Here is a 16,536-nt window from a genome sequence, read left to right on the forward strand (position 1 = left end):
GGACCATTCCGGAACTCCTCGTGACGTCCGGGATCTCATCCGGGACTCCGAACAACATTCGGTAACCACGTATATCTATTCCTTATAACCCTAGCATCATCGAACCTTAAGTATGTAGACCCTACGGGTTCAGGAACCATGCAGACATGACCGAGACGTTCTCCGGTCAATAACCAACAGCGGGATCTGGATACCCATGTTGGTTCCTACATGTTCCACGATGATCTCATGGGATGAACCACGATGTCGAGGATTCGATCAATCCCGTATACAATTCCCTTTGTCTAGCGGAACGATACTTGCCCGAGATTCGATCGTCGGTATCCCGATACCTTGTTCAATCTCGTTACTGGCAAGTCTCTTTACTCGTTCCATAACACATCATCCTGTGATCAACTCCTTGGTCACATTGTGCACATTATGATGATGTCCTACCGAGTGGGCCTAGAGATTCCTCTCCGTTTACATGGAGTGACAAATCCCAGTCTCGATTCGTGCCAACCCAACAGACACTTTCGGAGATACCCGTAGTGCACCTTTATAGCCACCCAGTTACGTTGTGACGTTTGGCACACCCGAAGTATTCCTACGGTATCCGGGAGTTGCACAATCTCATGGTCTGAGGAAATGATACTTGACATTAGAAAAGCTTTAGCATGCGAACTACACGATCTTGTGCTATGCTTAGGTTTGGGTCTTGTCCATCACATCATTCTCATAATGATGTGATCCCGTCATCAACGACATCCAATGTCCATGGTCAGGAAACCGTAACCATCTATTGATCAACGAGCTAGTCAACTAGAGGCTTACTAGGGACATGGTGTTGTCTATGTATCCACACATGTATCTGAGTTTCCTATCAATACAATTCTAGCATGGATAATAAATGATTATCATGAACAAGGAAATATAATAATAATCAATTTATTATTGCCTCTAGGGCATATTTCCAACAATAAGGACAATGGAACCAGCCAGCAAGGAACACCAGAAAGAAAATTCTCACTTAAAAGATGGGGCAACCAACTGCGGAAAGCAAATGAAAAGCCGCGTCCAGCACCTAGTCTAGTATTCTTGTCTTCTCACCAGCGCGGAGCTAAGTGCTGCCACGAGGTGTGGGAGGGAGCCCCCGAGGCCCGAGGGCGGCACCCCTGAGACTCCGAGGCATGTACAACCCCACTCATTATTACTTGAGACTATCACGAGCGGAGATTCTTCACAGGCACTGGGCTTTCCTTCACAGGCACCTGGCCTTGCTTCACGGGTAGAACTTCCGGAGGTGCTGGATGTTCCAGGCGTTCTGGATGGGGATCCCGTCCTGTGTCTCCAAGCGCGTGGCACCAGGCCTGGAGACGTGGGCGACCCGAAACGGGCCCTCCCACATGGGTGAGAGCTTTTGCAGCCCTTCCCTGGAGAGCACCCGCCTCAGGACAAGATCACCCACCTCGAGCGTCTTGGAGCGGACGCTGCGGCAGTGGTACTGCCGCAGTGCCTGCTGGTACCTTGCAGCTTGGAGCGAGGCTTCTTGGCGGTGTTCCACCCACGGCACGAGATCCATCCCCCGCATGGCGTCCTGCTGCGTTTCATCAAATGCCAGGACCCGCGGGGAGCGATGCCTGACCTCATGTGGGAGAACCGCTTCTTCTCCATAGACGAGGAAGAACGGGGTCTCGCCTGTCGGCCTGGTGGTGGTGGTTCGGATGGAGCACTACACAGACTGGAGCTCATCGTGCGAGCCCCTGCCGCAGGCCTCAAGCTTCTTCTAGAAGGTCCTTCTCTTGAGACCGCTCAGGACCTCCGCGTTGGCGCATTCGGCCTAGCTGTTGCTCCTGGGTGTGCCATGAAGGCGTAGCAGATCTGCGTTCCAAGGTTAGAACAATACTTTTTGAAGAGATTGCTAGTGAACTGTGAGCTGTTGTCGGTGATGATACGATCAGGGACCCCAAATCGGCTTATGAGGCCCTTGATGAACTTGACTGTTGACCCAGTTGGGATGGTGCGGACAGCTTCCACTTCCACCCATTTGGTGAATTTGTCAATGGCAATGTAGAGGTAGCGGTAGCCTCCAGGTGCTCGAGGGAATGGGCCCAGGATATCCAGCCCCCAGACCGCGAACGGCCATGAGAGCGGGATAGTCTGGAGGTCCTGAGCGGGCTGGTGGATCTGCTTGGCGTGGAACTGGTAGGCCTCACAGAATTTCACCGGCTCGGTCACGTCTTTGAGTGCCGTGGGCCAGTAGAACCCGCTGCGAAAAGCCTTGCCGACCAGGCTGCGTGACGACGAGTGGTGCCCGCAGTCTCCGCCATGTATGTCGGCCAGCATCTCATTCCCCTATTCCCAAGAAATGCATCGTAGAAAAACATCATTTGGCCGCTTCCTGTATAGCTCATCGTCCTAAATGCAGTATTCCATAGCCTGTCGGGCCACACACTCTACGTCTTCCTCCTTCTTCAGCAACGTGCCTTCTGTCAGGTACGCCTTGAACTCCTCGATCCAACATCCCTCCTGAGGCTTGAGTGCTAAGAGGAGGCGCGCTCCTGAGGTCGGGCAGTAGGCGAGGCTCCCGAGGCTGGAGGCTGGGGGAGTTCCTCCTGAGATGGCACCGGCTCCGCAGGTGGAGGTGCTGCTGAAGGCTTGAAGAGCCGCTCCTCGAAGACGCGAGGCTCTTGGGGCAGCCGCTTGGATGCTCTTCTGGCGATGTCATCGGCCTCTTTGTTGGTGCCACAGGGCACATGTTGTAGTTCCAGGCCCAGGAACCGCTTCTCCATCTTGCGCACCTCCACGAGGTATACCTCCATGTGCTCATCCTTTGGCTCATACACCTTGTTGGAGAAGTTGACGAGGAGCTGCAAGTCTCCCTTGACAGTGAGGCGCTTCACCCCCAGGGGCGCCGCCGCTTTGAGGCCAGCGAAGAGTCCCTCGTACTCTACGATGTTGTTGGAGACCTTCTCGCCCCACTGGAAGCAGAGCTGCACGGCGTAGTAAAGCTTGTCCTGAGTGGGCGAGATGAGCACGGCTCCAGCCCCCGCACTCTGCCATGCGAACGCGCCATCGAAGTACATGACCCAAACATTTGGCGCTTCACTTCCTGGCGAGAGGGATCGGTTCTCGCCTGCTTCGAGCACCGAGGTGTCGGTCCATTCCGCCACAAAGTCGGCAAGTGCAACTCAATGTTCCATTCGGCGACCCTTCCCGCAGCATTAGGGCTTCTGAGCACTCTCTCCAATGGGTAAGCTGAAACAACCTTGATGGGGTAGCCTTGGAAGTAGTAGCGCAGCTTACGCGAGGCCACCAGGAGCGCGAGCAAGAGCTTCTGAGGCATGGGGTATCGCGCCCTCACATCTTGTAGGACCGTGCTGACGAAGTACACTGGGTGCTCGACAAGGTTGGGGGAGCTAACGAAGTTTTTGGCTCTTGAGGACTGAGGTGTTTCCTACGGGTTTCCAGCTCCTGGGGCTTGATGACCTGTCGGGGCAGCCGCTGTCTCAGGAGCATTGCCTAGGTGCTGAGCTACCTTATCCGGCTTGGCGACTCCGGGTCCTTGACCTCGGGCCCCTCCCTGAGGGCCACCAGCGCCGCGCTGGCGGAGTGGGGTGTGGCAGACAGGTAGAGTACCAAGGGCTCGCGAGAACGAGGCGCCACCATCACCGGTGTCGGGGGTTGGGTGCAACATATGCCAAATGATGGCTTATCATGGTTCTGGGCCTGGGTTAGCCTACCCGTGGCCCATTACTCCGACAACCAGTGGGCTGGTCAAGTATCTCTTGAGGTCTTGAAATGCCAAGTCTGCCTTGGGGGTCCACTCGAACGGACCCTTCTTCTTCATCAGCTAGAAGAACGGCAATGCGAGCTTCCATAACTTGGAGATGAAGCGCCCCAACGAAGTCACGCAGCCTGCAAGCTTCTGCATCTCCTTGAGGTTTTGTGGTGGGCTCATGTATTCGATTGCCTTGACCTTCTCTGGGTTGGCCTCGATCCCCCTGTGAGACACGAGGAAGCCCAGCAACTTGCCCGGAGGGAAACCAAACACGCACTTCTCTAGGTTGAGCCGCAGGTCCACGTGGCGTAGGCTCGTGAAGATCTCCTCCATGTCCTAAATCAGAGTTCTTGCCTTATGAGACTTTACCACAATGTCGCTGACATAGGCCTCAGCGTTTCTTCTGAGATGCTGGCCCAAGGCGATGTGCATCAGTCGCTGGAAGGTTACTCCTGCGTTACGCAGTCCGAATGGCAAGCACATGTAGCAGTACACCCCGCATGGGGTCAGGAAAGATGTTTTCTCCTCATCTTCCATAGCCATCTTGGTCTGGTGGTAACATGAGAACGCATCCAGGAAAACATAGCAGATCGCACTTAGCGGTGGAGTCGATAATCTGGTCGATGTGCGGCAGCGGGAACGGGTCTTGAGGGCAAGCCTTGTTGAGGTTGGTGAAGTCGACACACATGCGCTCCTTCCCTCCATTCTTCGGCACAACGACCAGATTCGCCAGCCACTCTGGGTAACGGACTTCGCGAATGACACCCGCTGCTTCAGCTTGCGGGTTTCCAGAACAATGAAGGACTGCTTCTCCGTGGATTGCCGCCCTTCCCTCTGCTTTACAGGGTGCACATTGAGGCATACCCTCAGATGATGCTCGATCACTCTTTTGGGGACCCTAGCCAGCTGCTTGGGTTCCCAAGAGAATACTTCCTTGTTCGCCCGCAAGAAGTCCACCAACTCTTTTTCTTGATCTGGGGCGAGGTCGGCGCCTATGGTAAAGGTGGCGCGAGAGGCCCCGTCCTTGTCGACCAGTATCTTCTTTGTCTTGGCTTGACCCTAAGTGAACAACTGTTTCTTCTTGGTCGGCGCAGCCCCCTTGGTCCCGGACACTGCCTTGTTGGTCGGGCAACCTGTCGTCAGGGCCCTGAAGGCGAGCTTGAGGGCCTCCACGGCTTCCTTGGTGTCTCCGACCACGGTGAGGACATCCTTGCTTCCTGGCATCTTCATGTGGTTGTAGGCAGGATGAGTGGCTGCCATGAACTGGGCCAGCGCCGGGTACCCGAGGATGGCGTTGTATGGCAAGCCGATGCGGGCGATGTCGAAGTCGATCAGTGTGCCGAAAGTCACGGGGAGATGGATCTGCCCCAGGGGGTCGGAGGAGCCACCGCCGATCCCGAAAAAAAGCTTGCTGGGACGGAGCCGCTTGAGTGGTACGTGAAGGAGGCTGAAAGCCTCCACGGAGAGCACGTTGAGGCTGGGGCCGCCGTCGATGAGGGTCTTAATAACGGCTACACCGCAGATGGTGGGCGTGCAAGGCATTGGAAGTACGCCCAAGCCGACGGTGGTGATTGGGTGATCCCCCGAGTTGAAGATCAGGTCGGCCTTGGGCGCCGCCCAACCCGGGGGAGCCCCCTACCGCGTGGAGACGGTGCTGATCTGGCGAAAGAACGAGTAGGCATGACGATCCGAGGGCGGCGCCTGCGAGCCACCGAGGAGAGCCGCGGCGATAGGTGGTGCTGGTCCTCCGAAGTGCATGATGAAGAGGTCATGCAGCTCTTCCCAGGAGGCCACGGAAGACTCCGGCAGTTGGCCATGACCTTACCGTCACCCCCGACCTCCAAGAAGGCCTCCTCGTATGCCAGCAAGAAGGTTGCCGGATCCGCCACACCATCGTAATGGGGCGGCATCTCCGGCTTGAACTTGTGCGGCCACTGCACCCGCGCAACGCGGGGGTGAAGGCCCGGAGCCCCACGGCGCTGTGAAGGGCGCCATCGATCCAATCGGAGAGGCGAGTCCGTCGGGGGGGCGGCAAAGCTTCGACGTCCCCCTACCTAGCGCGCCAAATGTCGGATTACGGGTTCCGGCAAAACCCTTGAGGTTCGGGGGTGCGCACAAAGATCTCTCCCCCTCTCTAGCTCGCACACTCTACGATCTCACGGCCCAGCTCGACGAACCCAAAGAACATGAGACACAAGATTTATACTGGTTCGGGCCACCATTGTGGTGTAATACCCTAGTCCAGTGTGGTGTGGTGGATTGCCTCTTGGGCTGAGGATGAACAGTTACAAGGGAAGAACAGCCTCGCGAGGAGAGGTGTTCTTATGCTTGGTGAACTTGAGTGGTTGGGGTGCTACAGATTCGATCTAGGTCCCAATCAGCCTGCCTTCTATGGTGGTGGCTAGTCCTATTTATAGGGGCCCTAGTCCTCTTCCCAAATATTGAGCGGGAAGGGATCCCACAACAGCCAAATTCGAAGGGAGACAACTAGTACAAGCTATCCTGACAAAAGTAGTCTTCGCCTGCCAGAGGCTCTAGTGGTGACGCCGTCTTGGGCTCCATGGTGACCTCTGTCCTGCTGGTCTTGCTCTTGTTGCACCGATATGGAAACCTTTGCTTGATGCCTCGGGACTCCTCGTCTGCGCTTGCCCCTTTAGCACCAAAGAGGAGACGAGGACACTACGTGCGCTGGCGCCCGCCTGGCTCCAGGCGTCATGGCTTGCGTCACAGAAACCTCGTGAGGTGCCCCTCGCCTTGATCTCTCCGCCCCTCGCGAGCCAGCATGGTGAGGCCGCCCCTGAGGAGGTCTTGCGTCATCCACCTCGCGAGGCTTGGCCCCTCGCGAGGGTCTTGACTGTTTGCTGGTGGAGATGGGCCATACAGGGCCGCTGGTGGACCCACACTGCGGGCCGCAGGCAGGCAAGTCTGGGGACCCCCGTTCCCAGAACGCCAACACTTTGCCATTGTGGTGACCCCTTAATCTACAAAAGGAGGCCCGTGGCAACCGTAGAAAGGGTTGGGAAGTTGATGAACCCACACCCCCATACGCGCGTAGTAGCTGCTGCCCTTAGGCGACCCCTGCCGGGCAAGTGTACTACGCATCACCATCTCCATTCCACCATCAATCCACCAAAGCAGGAGAAGGATTTTATGCCTCACGGCGGACTGAACCTGTGTAAATTGCTTGTGTGTTCTCTGCCGTGCTGCCGTGCGCTGGTCTACTCTTTGTGCAACGCGACATCCCGCTACCAAACCAGCAAGGGGCCTCCTGGTCCCATAGGTGGTCGTGGATATCCCGCGACATCTTTGGTGCACCAGGTAGGGGGCTCGCTCGCGCGAACCTGAATGCGTGCGCAGCGCGTCATCTTCATCACCATCAACGCCTTCGACGATGCCATCGACCATGGCGCCCAAGAAGAAGCCCGGTACTTCTGCCCATCCATCCACCTTGAAGGCTCCGCCGCCCTCGGCCTCTAGTGCCACAGGGGATGCGGAGGCACACGAGGATGTGAACGTTGCTGGGGATGTGGTTGGAGTAGGTGGCTCCATCGCCACTTCCCCCGTAGCCGACACGGGGGCAGGTGGCATCGGTGGAGAATAGCATCACCACTTCCCCCGCTCCCCCTCGTCTCACCGATGGGCACAACCACAGCAATGGCGCTTGATCCGGGGACCCTCTGTCCGCCCTGCCATGGGAGCGACTGCGGCATGTGCGCCACCTCCCGAATGAGTCAACCCGCCCGCCGCGCTTGATGGAGCCGCTAACCCTTGAGCACCACCGCCGTGCAACCTCGCTGCCCAGGTGGTCGTCCCACAGCAGCGTGGGGGCAGCACTGCCGCTGCCACTAGCACCATCAGGAGCCAGGCGACGGTGCGGTCGATGTCATCGACATCTATGCCAAGCAAAGCCACAGAGGCTATGGCGCGGGCCCAGCTGCTACTGAGGTTTCCGCCAGCAGCCGAGCAGATGGATGAGTGGCGTGCCACCATCCAAAGCCTGCTCAGTTTCGCCGAAGCTGGGGGCTCGCGACGAGCTGGCCCACCGCAACCTCCCCAAGCGACAACAAACGCCCGTACTGTTGGCCGTATGGAGAGGGCCATCCCCACAGTGCATTCCCCACCACGGCAGCCGGCAAGGGCGCAGTAGAATCAAGATTTTGACGATGTCTCGATGGTCTCTTCTGACCCTCGAGCACGTCGAGGCCGACATCGAGCCCCGGAGGATAGGCGGCAGGGTGACGCGCGTGTCGTCGTAGATCGACCCAGCGACGACCTCTGCCAGACTGACGGGTGCGGCGGCCTCAATGTCGACGAACCCGCGCTCGGTGTTGGCGAGTGGCTTCCTTTCGAGGTCGGCCGCCCTGCCTTTACACGAGAGCTGTGGCAAGTCCGTTGGCCATCCGTTCGCACGCTCAAGCCAAAGATACCTGATAAGTATGACGGGAGGCTGAACCCGACAGAGTTCCTGAGCATCTACACCATCATTGTTCAGGCTGCCGGGGGAAGAGATGAGAAGGTGTTCGCCAACTACTTCCCTTTGGACATCAAGTTCAATGTGAGGTGTTGGCCGATCCACCTGCCAGAGAACTCAATTTCGTCATGGGCAGACCTGTTCCACGAGTTCATCGGTGCCTTCACCAATGGCCACCAAGAGTCTGGCAGGCCCAGCCACCTGCAACTCCTCTAGCAGAAGGAAGGAGAAAGTCTCCGTAAGTATTTGTAGAGATTCAGTAAAGTTCATAGAAATATTCAAAATATCCATCTGACAGCCATTATATCAGCTTTCCAGTCCAATGTGCGTAACCGTCGCATCCGTTCCAAGTTGAACATGCGGTTGCCCAAGACTATGAAGGAGCTGTACACACTGGAGGAAGGAAGGAAGTTGCCCGGAGAGGAAGATTGCACCAATGTTGATTCAGAGGATGAGGATGAAGATGAGTCAACCAGTCAGAGAAAATTAAGAAGCGCTGCAGGGGGCCCCCAACTAAGATTGCATGCATGCATGAGCACAACCAGATCACTGCATATGAATTTCATGAGCATTTGCATATGCATATAGATAGGACTGCATCCTGCATTCATTCTCATCTACATGAAGTTGCAGGTTCCTGCCATGAACTTGGCTTCATCAAGCAGTTGAGAAGATTGCCCGGCACAGCAGTCTCCGGCAAGCCAAACAAATAAGTTCTACCCCTTGTCCATTAGTGTTTCATAAAGCTATAACTTTGCATGAGAAAACCTCACTTCTCCTTTGAGACTTAGGTGCTCCCATCCATGACTCGAACGTTGCTTCGGTCAGCATGGTCAAAGTGGCCTTTGGTAAAAAGGAGTCGGCGAGGGGCTGGCCCCTCTGTCTGTTCCCTCGTAGACGGGGTTCTCCGGCAGACAAAGTGGGTGCCTGCATGATGGCCTATCAAGTATAACCCGTTTATTTACATTAAAGAGCCATTCCACCTCTACATGGACATACACATGCACGGGTTCCCGACAAGGTTCATCTTTTTCATTAACATGCATATACAAGTACAAGCATTACAGAACACGAAGATGGACTCGAGGGATTACATTATTTGAATTACAATTCGGCGATTGCCTACAGGTTTAAGATTGAAAGAAGATAAGTGCCCCGTAAACTCCGCTCCCTGTCCCTCTTATCCCAGGTAGTGCGGTGGGAAGAGAAGGGCACGGGCGGTGCGCAGGCACAACGCCACCCCGATCCTTGTTAGGAACTGGCAAGCCCAGCCTGACAAGATCGGGAGTGGTGAGGCTACGAAGGAGGAAGACGTGTGGGGCACCTCGACGGCCCCCCTGGTCACCGCCTCCAGGGCTAGGTGAGGGGCCCCAGCACAGGAACCGGTAGAGGGAAACGTCGGAGCCCAGCCAGAAGACCCCAAAAGGAAGCGGAAGCACCAGGGGGATGAGCCTCTTCCCGGCAGCCGGAAGAAACGGTGATGACGGCGCCGGGAAAAGGGTGGAAGAGCCAGGCAGGCGGGTAGCAGGTCGCCAATATGAGATGAACGCGTCGATGTGGTCGTGCTCCTACTAAACGGCCTGCCTCCCGTACTCTCCTTCTCCCCAGGGTTCATCTCCATCAACACCGCTCTGGGGGAAGGCCGAGGCCCCGGTCCAGCGCCCTCCCCGGGAAGATGGCGAGCGGCCAAGACGGCCAGGGGGCTTGAGGCGCGCCACTCCCCTCCATGGCGGGCAAGAAGGGACGCCTCTCGTCGACATCAGCCACAATACCTCCAGGAGGGGCAATGCTGGGACTACCAACGATCAACAGCCCAGCCTTCCGGCCGAGCCTCGAAGGAACAAAGGGATTCTCCACCCCAAGGACCAGGCTCACTCCCCAAGCATCAGCACCAACATGAGGCAACAATCGCCCCAAGTAGGAGCCCGGGGGCTAGCCCTGAAGGAAATATGCCCTAGAGGTATTATTTATATATTTCCTTATATCGTGGTAAATTTATTATTCATGCTAGAATTGTATTAACCAGAAACTTAGTACATGTGTGAATACATAGACAAATAGAGTCTCCCTAGTATGCCTCTACTTGACTAGCTTGTTAATCAAAGATGGTTAAGTTTCCTAGCCATAGACATGTGTTGTCATTTGATGAACGGGATCACATCATTAGAGAATGATGTGATGGACTAGACCCATCCGTTAGCTTAGCACTACGATCGTTTAGTTTATTTCTATTGCTTTCTTCATGACTTATACATGTTCCTATGGCTATGAGATTATGCAACTCCCGAATACCGGAGGAACATCTCGTGTGCTATCAAATGTCACAACGTAACTGAGTGATTATAAAGATGCTCTATAGGTGTCTCCGATGGCGTTTGTTGAGTTGGCATAGATCGAGATTAGGATTTGTCACTCCGTGTATCGGAGAGGTATCTCTGGGCCCTCTCGGTAATGCACATCACTATGAGCCTTGCAAGCAATGTGACTAATGAGTTAGTCATGGGATGACGCATTAACGAACGAGTAAAGAGACTTGCCGGTAACGAGATTGAACTCGGTATGATGATACTGATGATCGAATCTCGGGCAAGTAACATACCGATGACAAAAGGAACAACATATGTTGTTGTGCGGTTTGACCGATAAAGATCTTCGTAGAATATGTAGGAACCAATATGAGCATCCAGGTTCCGCTATTGGTTATTGACCAGAGATGTGTCTCGGTCATGTCTACATAGTCCTCGAACCCGTAGGGTCCGCACGCTTAACATTTGATGACGATATGTATTATGAGTTATGTGTTTTGATGTACCAAAGGTTGTTCGGAGTCCTAGTTGAGATCACGGACATGACGAGGAGTCTCAAAATGGTCGAGACATAAAGATTGAGATATTGGAAGGTTATATTCGGACACTGAAATGGTTCCTAAGTGTATCGGTTATTTTCCGGAGTACTGGGAGGTTACTGGAACCCCCCGGGGGTTAATGGGCCTTCATCGGCCCTAGTGGAAGAGAGGAGGCAGCGGCTAGGTGGAGGCGTGCGCCCACAAGCCCAATCCGAATTGGGTTAGGGTTTGGGGGGCCTTTACTTCTCCCCCTCTTCCTCTTCCTTCTTCTCCTACTTGGACTAGGAATGGGGGCAAACCTACTCCTACTAGGAGTAGGAATCCCCCCTTAGGGCGCGCTCCTTGTGGCCAGCCCTCCTCCCCTACATTATATATGGGGGAGGGGGTACCCCATAGACACACAAGTTGATCTTTAGCCGTGTGTGGTTCCCCCTCCATAGTTTTCCACCTCGTTCATATTGTCGTAGTGCTTAGGCGAAGCCCTGCGTCGGTAACTTCATCATCACCGTCACCATGCCATCGTGCTGATGGAACTCACCCTCGGCCTCAGCTGGATCAAGAGTACAAGGGATGTCACCGAGCTGAACGTGTGCAGATCGCGGAGGTGCCGTGCATTCGGTACTTGATCGGTTGGATCTTGAAGACGTTCGACTACATCAACCGCGTTACTTAACGCTTCCACTTTCGGTCTATGAGGGTACGTAGACACACTCTCCCCCTCTCGTTTCTATGCATCTCCTAGATTGATCTTGCATGATTGCAGGAATTTTTTTGAAATACCACATTCTCCAATAGTGGCATCCGAGCCAGGTCTATGCGTAGATGTTATTTGCATGAGTAGACACAAAGAGTTGTGGGCGATAATAGTCATACTCCTTACCAGCATGTCATACTTTGATTCGGCGGTATTTATGGATGAAGCAGCCCAGACGGACATTACATGTCCGCGTTCATGAGACTGGTTCTACCGACGTGCTTTGCACACAGGTGGCTAGTGGGTGTCTGTTTCTCCAGTTTTAGTTAAATTGAGTGTGACTACGCCCGGTCCTTGCTGAAGGTTAAAACAACACGCTTGATGAAAAATCGTTGTGGTTTTGATGCGTAGGTAAGAACGGTTCTTGCTAGGCCCGTAGCAGCCACATAAAACTTGCAACAACAAAGTAGAGGACGTCTAACTTGTTTTTGCAGGGCATGTTGTGATGTGATATGGTCAAGACGTGATTATATAAATTGTTGTATGAGATGATCATGTTTTGTAACAGAGTTATCGGCAACTGGCAGGAGCCATATGGTTGTCGCTTTATTGTATGAAATGCAATCGCCATATAATTGCTTTACTTTATCACTAAGCGGTAGAGATAGTCATAGAAGCAATAGTTGGCGAGACGACAACGATGCTATGATGGAGATCAAGGTGTCAAGCCGGTGATGATGGTGATCATGACGGTGCTTTGGAGATGGAGATCAAAGGCGCAAGATGATGATGGACATATCATATCACTTATATTGATTGCATGTGATGTTTATCCTTTATGCATCTTATTTTGCTTAGTACAGCGGTATCATTATAAGATGATCTCTCACTAAATTTCAAGGTATAAGTGTTCTCCCTGAGTATGCACCGTTGCTACAGTTCGTCGTGCCGAGACACCACGTGATGATCGGGTGTGATATGCTCTACGTTCACATACAATGGGTGCAAGCCAGTTTTGCACAAGCAGAATACTCGGGTTAAACTTGACGAGCCTAGCATATGCAGATATGGCCTCGGAACACTGAGACCGAAAGGTCGAGCGTGAATCATATAGTAGATATGATCAACATAGTTATGTTCATCACTGAAAACTACTCCATCTCACGTGATGATCGGACATGGTTTAGTTGATATGGATCACGTGATCACTTAGATGATTAGAGGGATGTCTATCTAAGTGGGAGTTCTTAAGTAATATGATTAATTGAACTTTACATTATCCTGAACTTAGTACCTGATAGTATTTTGCATGTCTATGTTGTTGTAGATAAATGGCCCGTGCTACTGTTCCTTTGAATTTTAATGCGTTCCTAGAGAAACTTAAGTTGAAAGATGATGGTAGCAACTACATGGACTGGGTCCGTAACTTGAGGATTATCCTCATTGTTGCATAGAAGAATTACGTCCTGGAAGCACCGCTTGGTGCAAGGCCCGCTGCAGGAGCAACACCAGATGTTATGAACGTCTGGCAGAGCAAAGATGATGACTACTCGATAGTTCAGTGTGCCATGCATTACGGCTTAGAATCGGGACTTCAACGGCGTTTTGAATGTCATGGAGCATATGTGATGTTACATGAGTTGAAGTTAATATTTCAAGCAAATGCCCGGATTGAGAGATATGAAGTCGCCAATAAGTTCTACAGCTGCAAGATGGAGGAGAATAGTTCTGTCAGTGAACATATACTCAGAATGTCTTGGTACCACAACCATTTGACTCAACTGGGAGTTAATCTTCCTGATGATAGTGTCATTGAAAGAGTTCTTCAATCACTGCCACCAAGCTACAAAAGCTTCGTGATGAACTATAATATGCAAGGGATGGATAAGAAAATTCCCGAGCTCTTCGCAATGCTTAAGGCTGCGGAGGTAGAAATCAAAAAGGAGCATCAAGTGTTGATGGTTAACAAGACCACTAGTTTCAAGAAAAAAGGGCAAAGGGGAGAAGGGGAACTTCAAGAAGAACGACAAGCAAGTTGCTGCTCAAGTAAAGAAGCCCAAATCCGGAGCTAAGCCTAAGACTGGGTGCTTCTACTGCAAAGGGACTGGTCACTACAAGCGGAACTGCCCCAAGTATTTGACGGATAAGAAGGATGGCAAAGTGAAAGGTATATTTGATATACATGTTATCGATGTGTACCTTACTAATGCTCGCAGTAGCGCCTGGGTATTTGATACTGGTTTTGTTGCTAATATTTGCAACTCGAAACAAGGGCTACGGATTAAGCGAAGATTGGCTAAGGATGAGGTGACGATGCGCGTGGGAAATGGTTCCAAAGTCGATGTTATAGTGGTTGGCACGCTACCTCTACATCTACCTTCGGGATTAGTATTAGACCTGAATAATTGTTATTTGGTGCCAACGTTAAGCATGGACATTATACCTGGATCTTCTTTGATGTGAGACGGTTATTCATTTAAATCAGAGAATAATAGTTGTTCTATTTATATGAGTAATATCTTTTATGGTCATGCAACCTTGATGAGTGGTCTCTTTTTATTAACTCTCGATAGTAGTGCTACACATATTCATAGTATTGAAGCCAAAAGATATAAGTTTAATAATGATAGTGCAACTTATTTCTGGCACTGCCGTTTAGGTCATATTGGTGTAAAGCTCCTAAAGAAACTCCATGCTGATGGGGAATCACGTGATTATGAATCACTTGATGCTTGTGAACCATGCCGCATGGGCAAGATGACTAAAACTCCATTCTCCGGAACAATGGAACGAGCAACACACTTATTGTAAATAATACACACTGATGTATGCAGTCCGATGAGTGTTGATGCTCATGGCGGGTATTATTATTTTTTGACCTTCACAGATGATTTGAGCAGATATGGGTATATATACTTGATGAAACATAAGTCTGGAACATTTGAAAAGTTCAATGAATTTTAGAGTAAAGTGGAAAATCATCGTAACAAGAAAATTAAGTTTCTACAATCTGATCGTGGAGGTGAATATTTGAGTTATGAGTTTGGTCTTCATTAGAAACAATACGGAATAGTTTCACAACTCACGCCACCTGGAACACCACAGTGTAATGGTGTGTCCGAACATCGTAACCGCACTTTATTAGATATGGTGCGATCTATGATATCTCTTACTGATTTACTGCTATCATTTTGGGGTTATGCTTTAGAGATGGCTGCATTCACGTTAAATAGGGCACCATCGAGATCCGTTGAGACGACACCATATGAACTGTGGTTTGGCAAGAAACCCAAGTTGTCATTTCTTAAAGTTTGGGGCTGTGATGCTTATGTGAAAAGCTTCAACCTGATAAGCTCGAAACCAAATCGGAGAAATGTGTCGTCATAGGATACCCAAAGGAGACTGTTGGGTACACCTTCTATCACATATCTGAAGGCAAGATATTCGTTGCTAAGAATGGATCCTTTCTAGAGGAGTTTCTCTCGAAAGAAGTGAGTGGGAGGAAAGTAGAACTTGATGAGGTAACTATACCTTCTCCCTTATTGAAAAGTAGTTCATCCTAGAAATCAGTTCCGGTGATTCCTACACCAATTAGTGAGGAAGTTAATGACGATGATCATGAAACTTCTGATCAAGTTACTATCAAACCTCATAGGTCAACCAGAGCAAGATCCGCACCAGAGTGGTACGGTAATCCTATTCTGGAGGTCATGTTACTTGACCATGACGAACCTACGAACTATGAGGAAGTGATGATGAGCCCAGATTCCGCAAAATGTCTTGAGGCCATGAAATCTGAGATGGGATCCATGTATGAGAACAAAGTGTGGACTTTGCTTCACTTCCCCGATGATCGGCAAGCCATAGAGAATAAATGGATCTTCAAGAAGAAGACTGACGCTGACGCTAATGTTATTGTCTACAAAGCTCGACTTGTTGTGAAAGGTTTTCGACAAGTTCAAGGATATGACTATGATGAGACCTTCTCACCCATAGCGATGCTTAAGTCTGTCTGAATCATGTTAGCAATTGCCGCATTTTATGATTATGAAATTTGGCAAATGGATGTCAAAACTACATTCCTTAATGGATATCTTAAAGAAGAGTTGTATATGATGCAACCAGAAGGTTTTGTCAATCCAAAAGGTGCTAACAAAGTGTGGAAGCTCCAGCGATCCATTTATGGACTGGTGCAAGCATCTCAGAGTTGGAATATACGCTTTGATAGTGTGATCAAAGCATATGGTTTTATACAGACTTTTGGAGAAGCCTGTATCTACAAGAAAGTGAGTGGAAGCTCCGTAGCATTTCAGATATTATATGTGGATGGCATATTGTTGATCGGAAATGATACTGAATTTTTGAATAGCATAAAAGGATACTTGAATAATAATTTTTCAATGACAGACCTCAGTGAAGCTGCTTATATATTAGGCATCAAGATCTATAGAGATAGATCAAGATGCTTGATTGGACTTTCACAAAGCACATACCTTGATAAAGTTTTGAAGAAGTTCAAAATGGATCAAGCAAAGAAAGGGTTCTTGCCTATGTTACAAGGTGTGAGAGTCAGACTCAATGCCCGACCACTGCAGAAGATAGAGATAAAATGAACGTCATTCCCTATGCCTCAGCCATAGGTTCTATCATGTATGCAATGATGTGTACCAGACCTGATGTGTGCCTTGCTATTAGTTTAGCAGGGAGGTACCAAAGTAATCCAGTAGTGGATCACTGGACAGCGGTCAAGAACATCTTAAAATACA

General features: G+C 51.1%; 1 protein-coding gene across 1 annotated transcript; it reads right to left on the reverse strand.

The window, feature by feature from the left end:
• Window positions 1–1,791: 1,791 nt before the first annotated feature.
• LOC147979480 (uncharacterized) lies at window positions 1,792–2,801 on the reverse strand. Its single transcript, XM_087515230.1, has 3 exons — window positions 2,607–2,801; window positions 2,113–2,334; window positions 1,792–1,860 (listed from the first exon to the last, which is right to left on the reverse strand). The coding sequence occupies exons 1-3, from the start codon at window positions 2,799–2,801 to the stop codon at window positions 1,792–1,794; spliced, it is 486 nt and encodes a 161-aa protein (XP_087371356.1).
• Window positions 2,802–16,536: the final 13,735 nt, after the last annotated feature.

Source organism: Triticum urartu, chromosome 3A, assembly GCF_056163025.1.
Source record: "Triticum urartu cultivar PI428250 chromosome 3A, HENAU_Tu73, whole genome shotgun sequence".
In the NCBI taxonomy this organism is placed as follows: Eukaryota; Viridiplantae; Streptophyta; class Magnoliopsida; order Poales; family Poaceae; genus Triticum; species Triticum urartu.

Excerpts from the sequence above, each read along its gene's own strand:
- LOC147979480 (XM_087515230.1), bottom strand. The coding sequence starts at position 2,801 with ATGGAGGTATACCTCGTGGAGGTGCGCAAGATGGAGAAGCGGTTCCTG. Across the intron at positions 2,335-2,606 it reads CACCTCCACCTGCGGAGCCG|GGGAATGAGATGCTGGCCGA; the intron begins GTGCCATCTCAG and ends TCTTGGGAATAG. Across the intron at positions 1,861-2,112 it reads CGCTCTCATGGCCGTTCGCG|ATCTGCTACGCCTTCATGGC; the intron begins GTCTGGGGGCTG and ends CTTGGAACGCAG.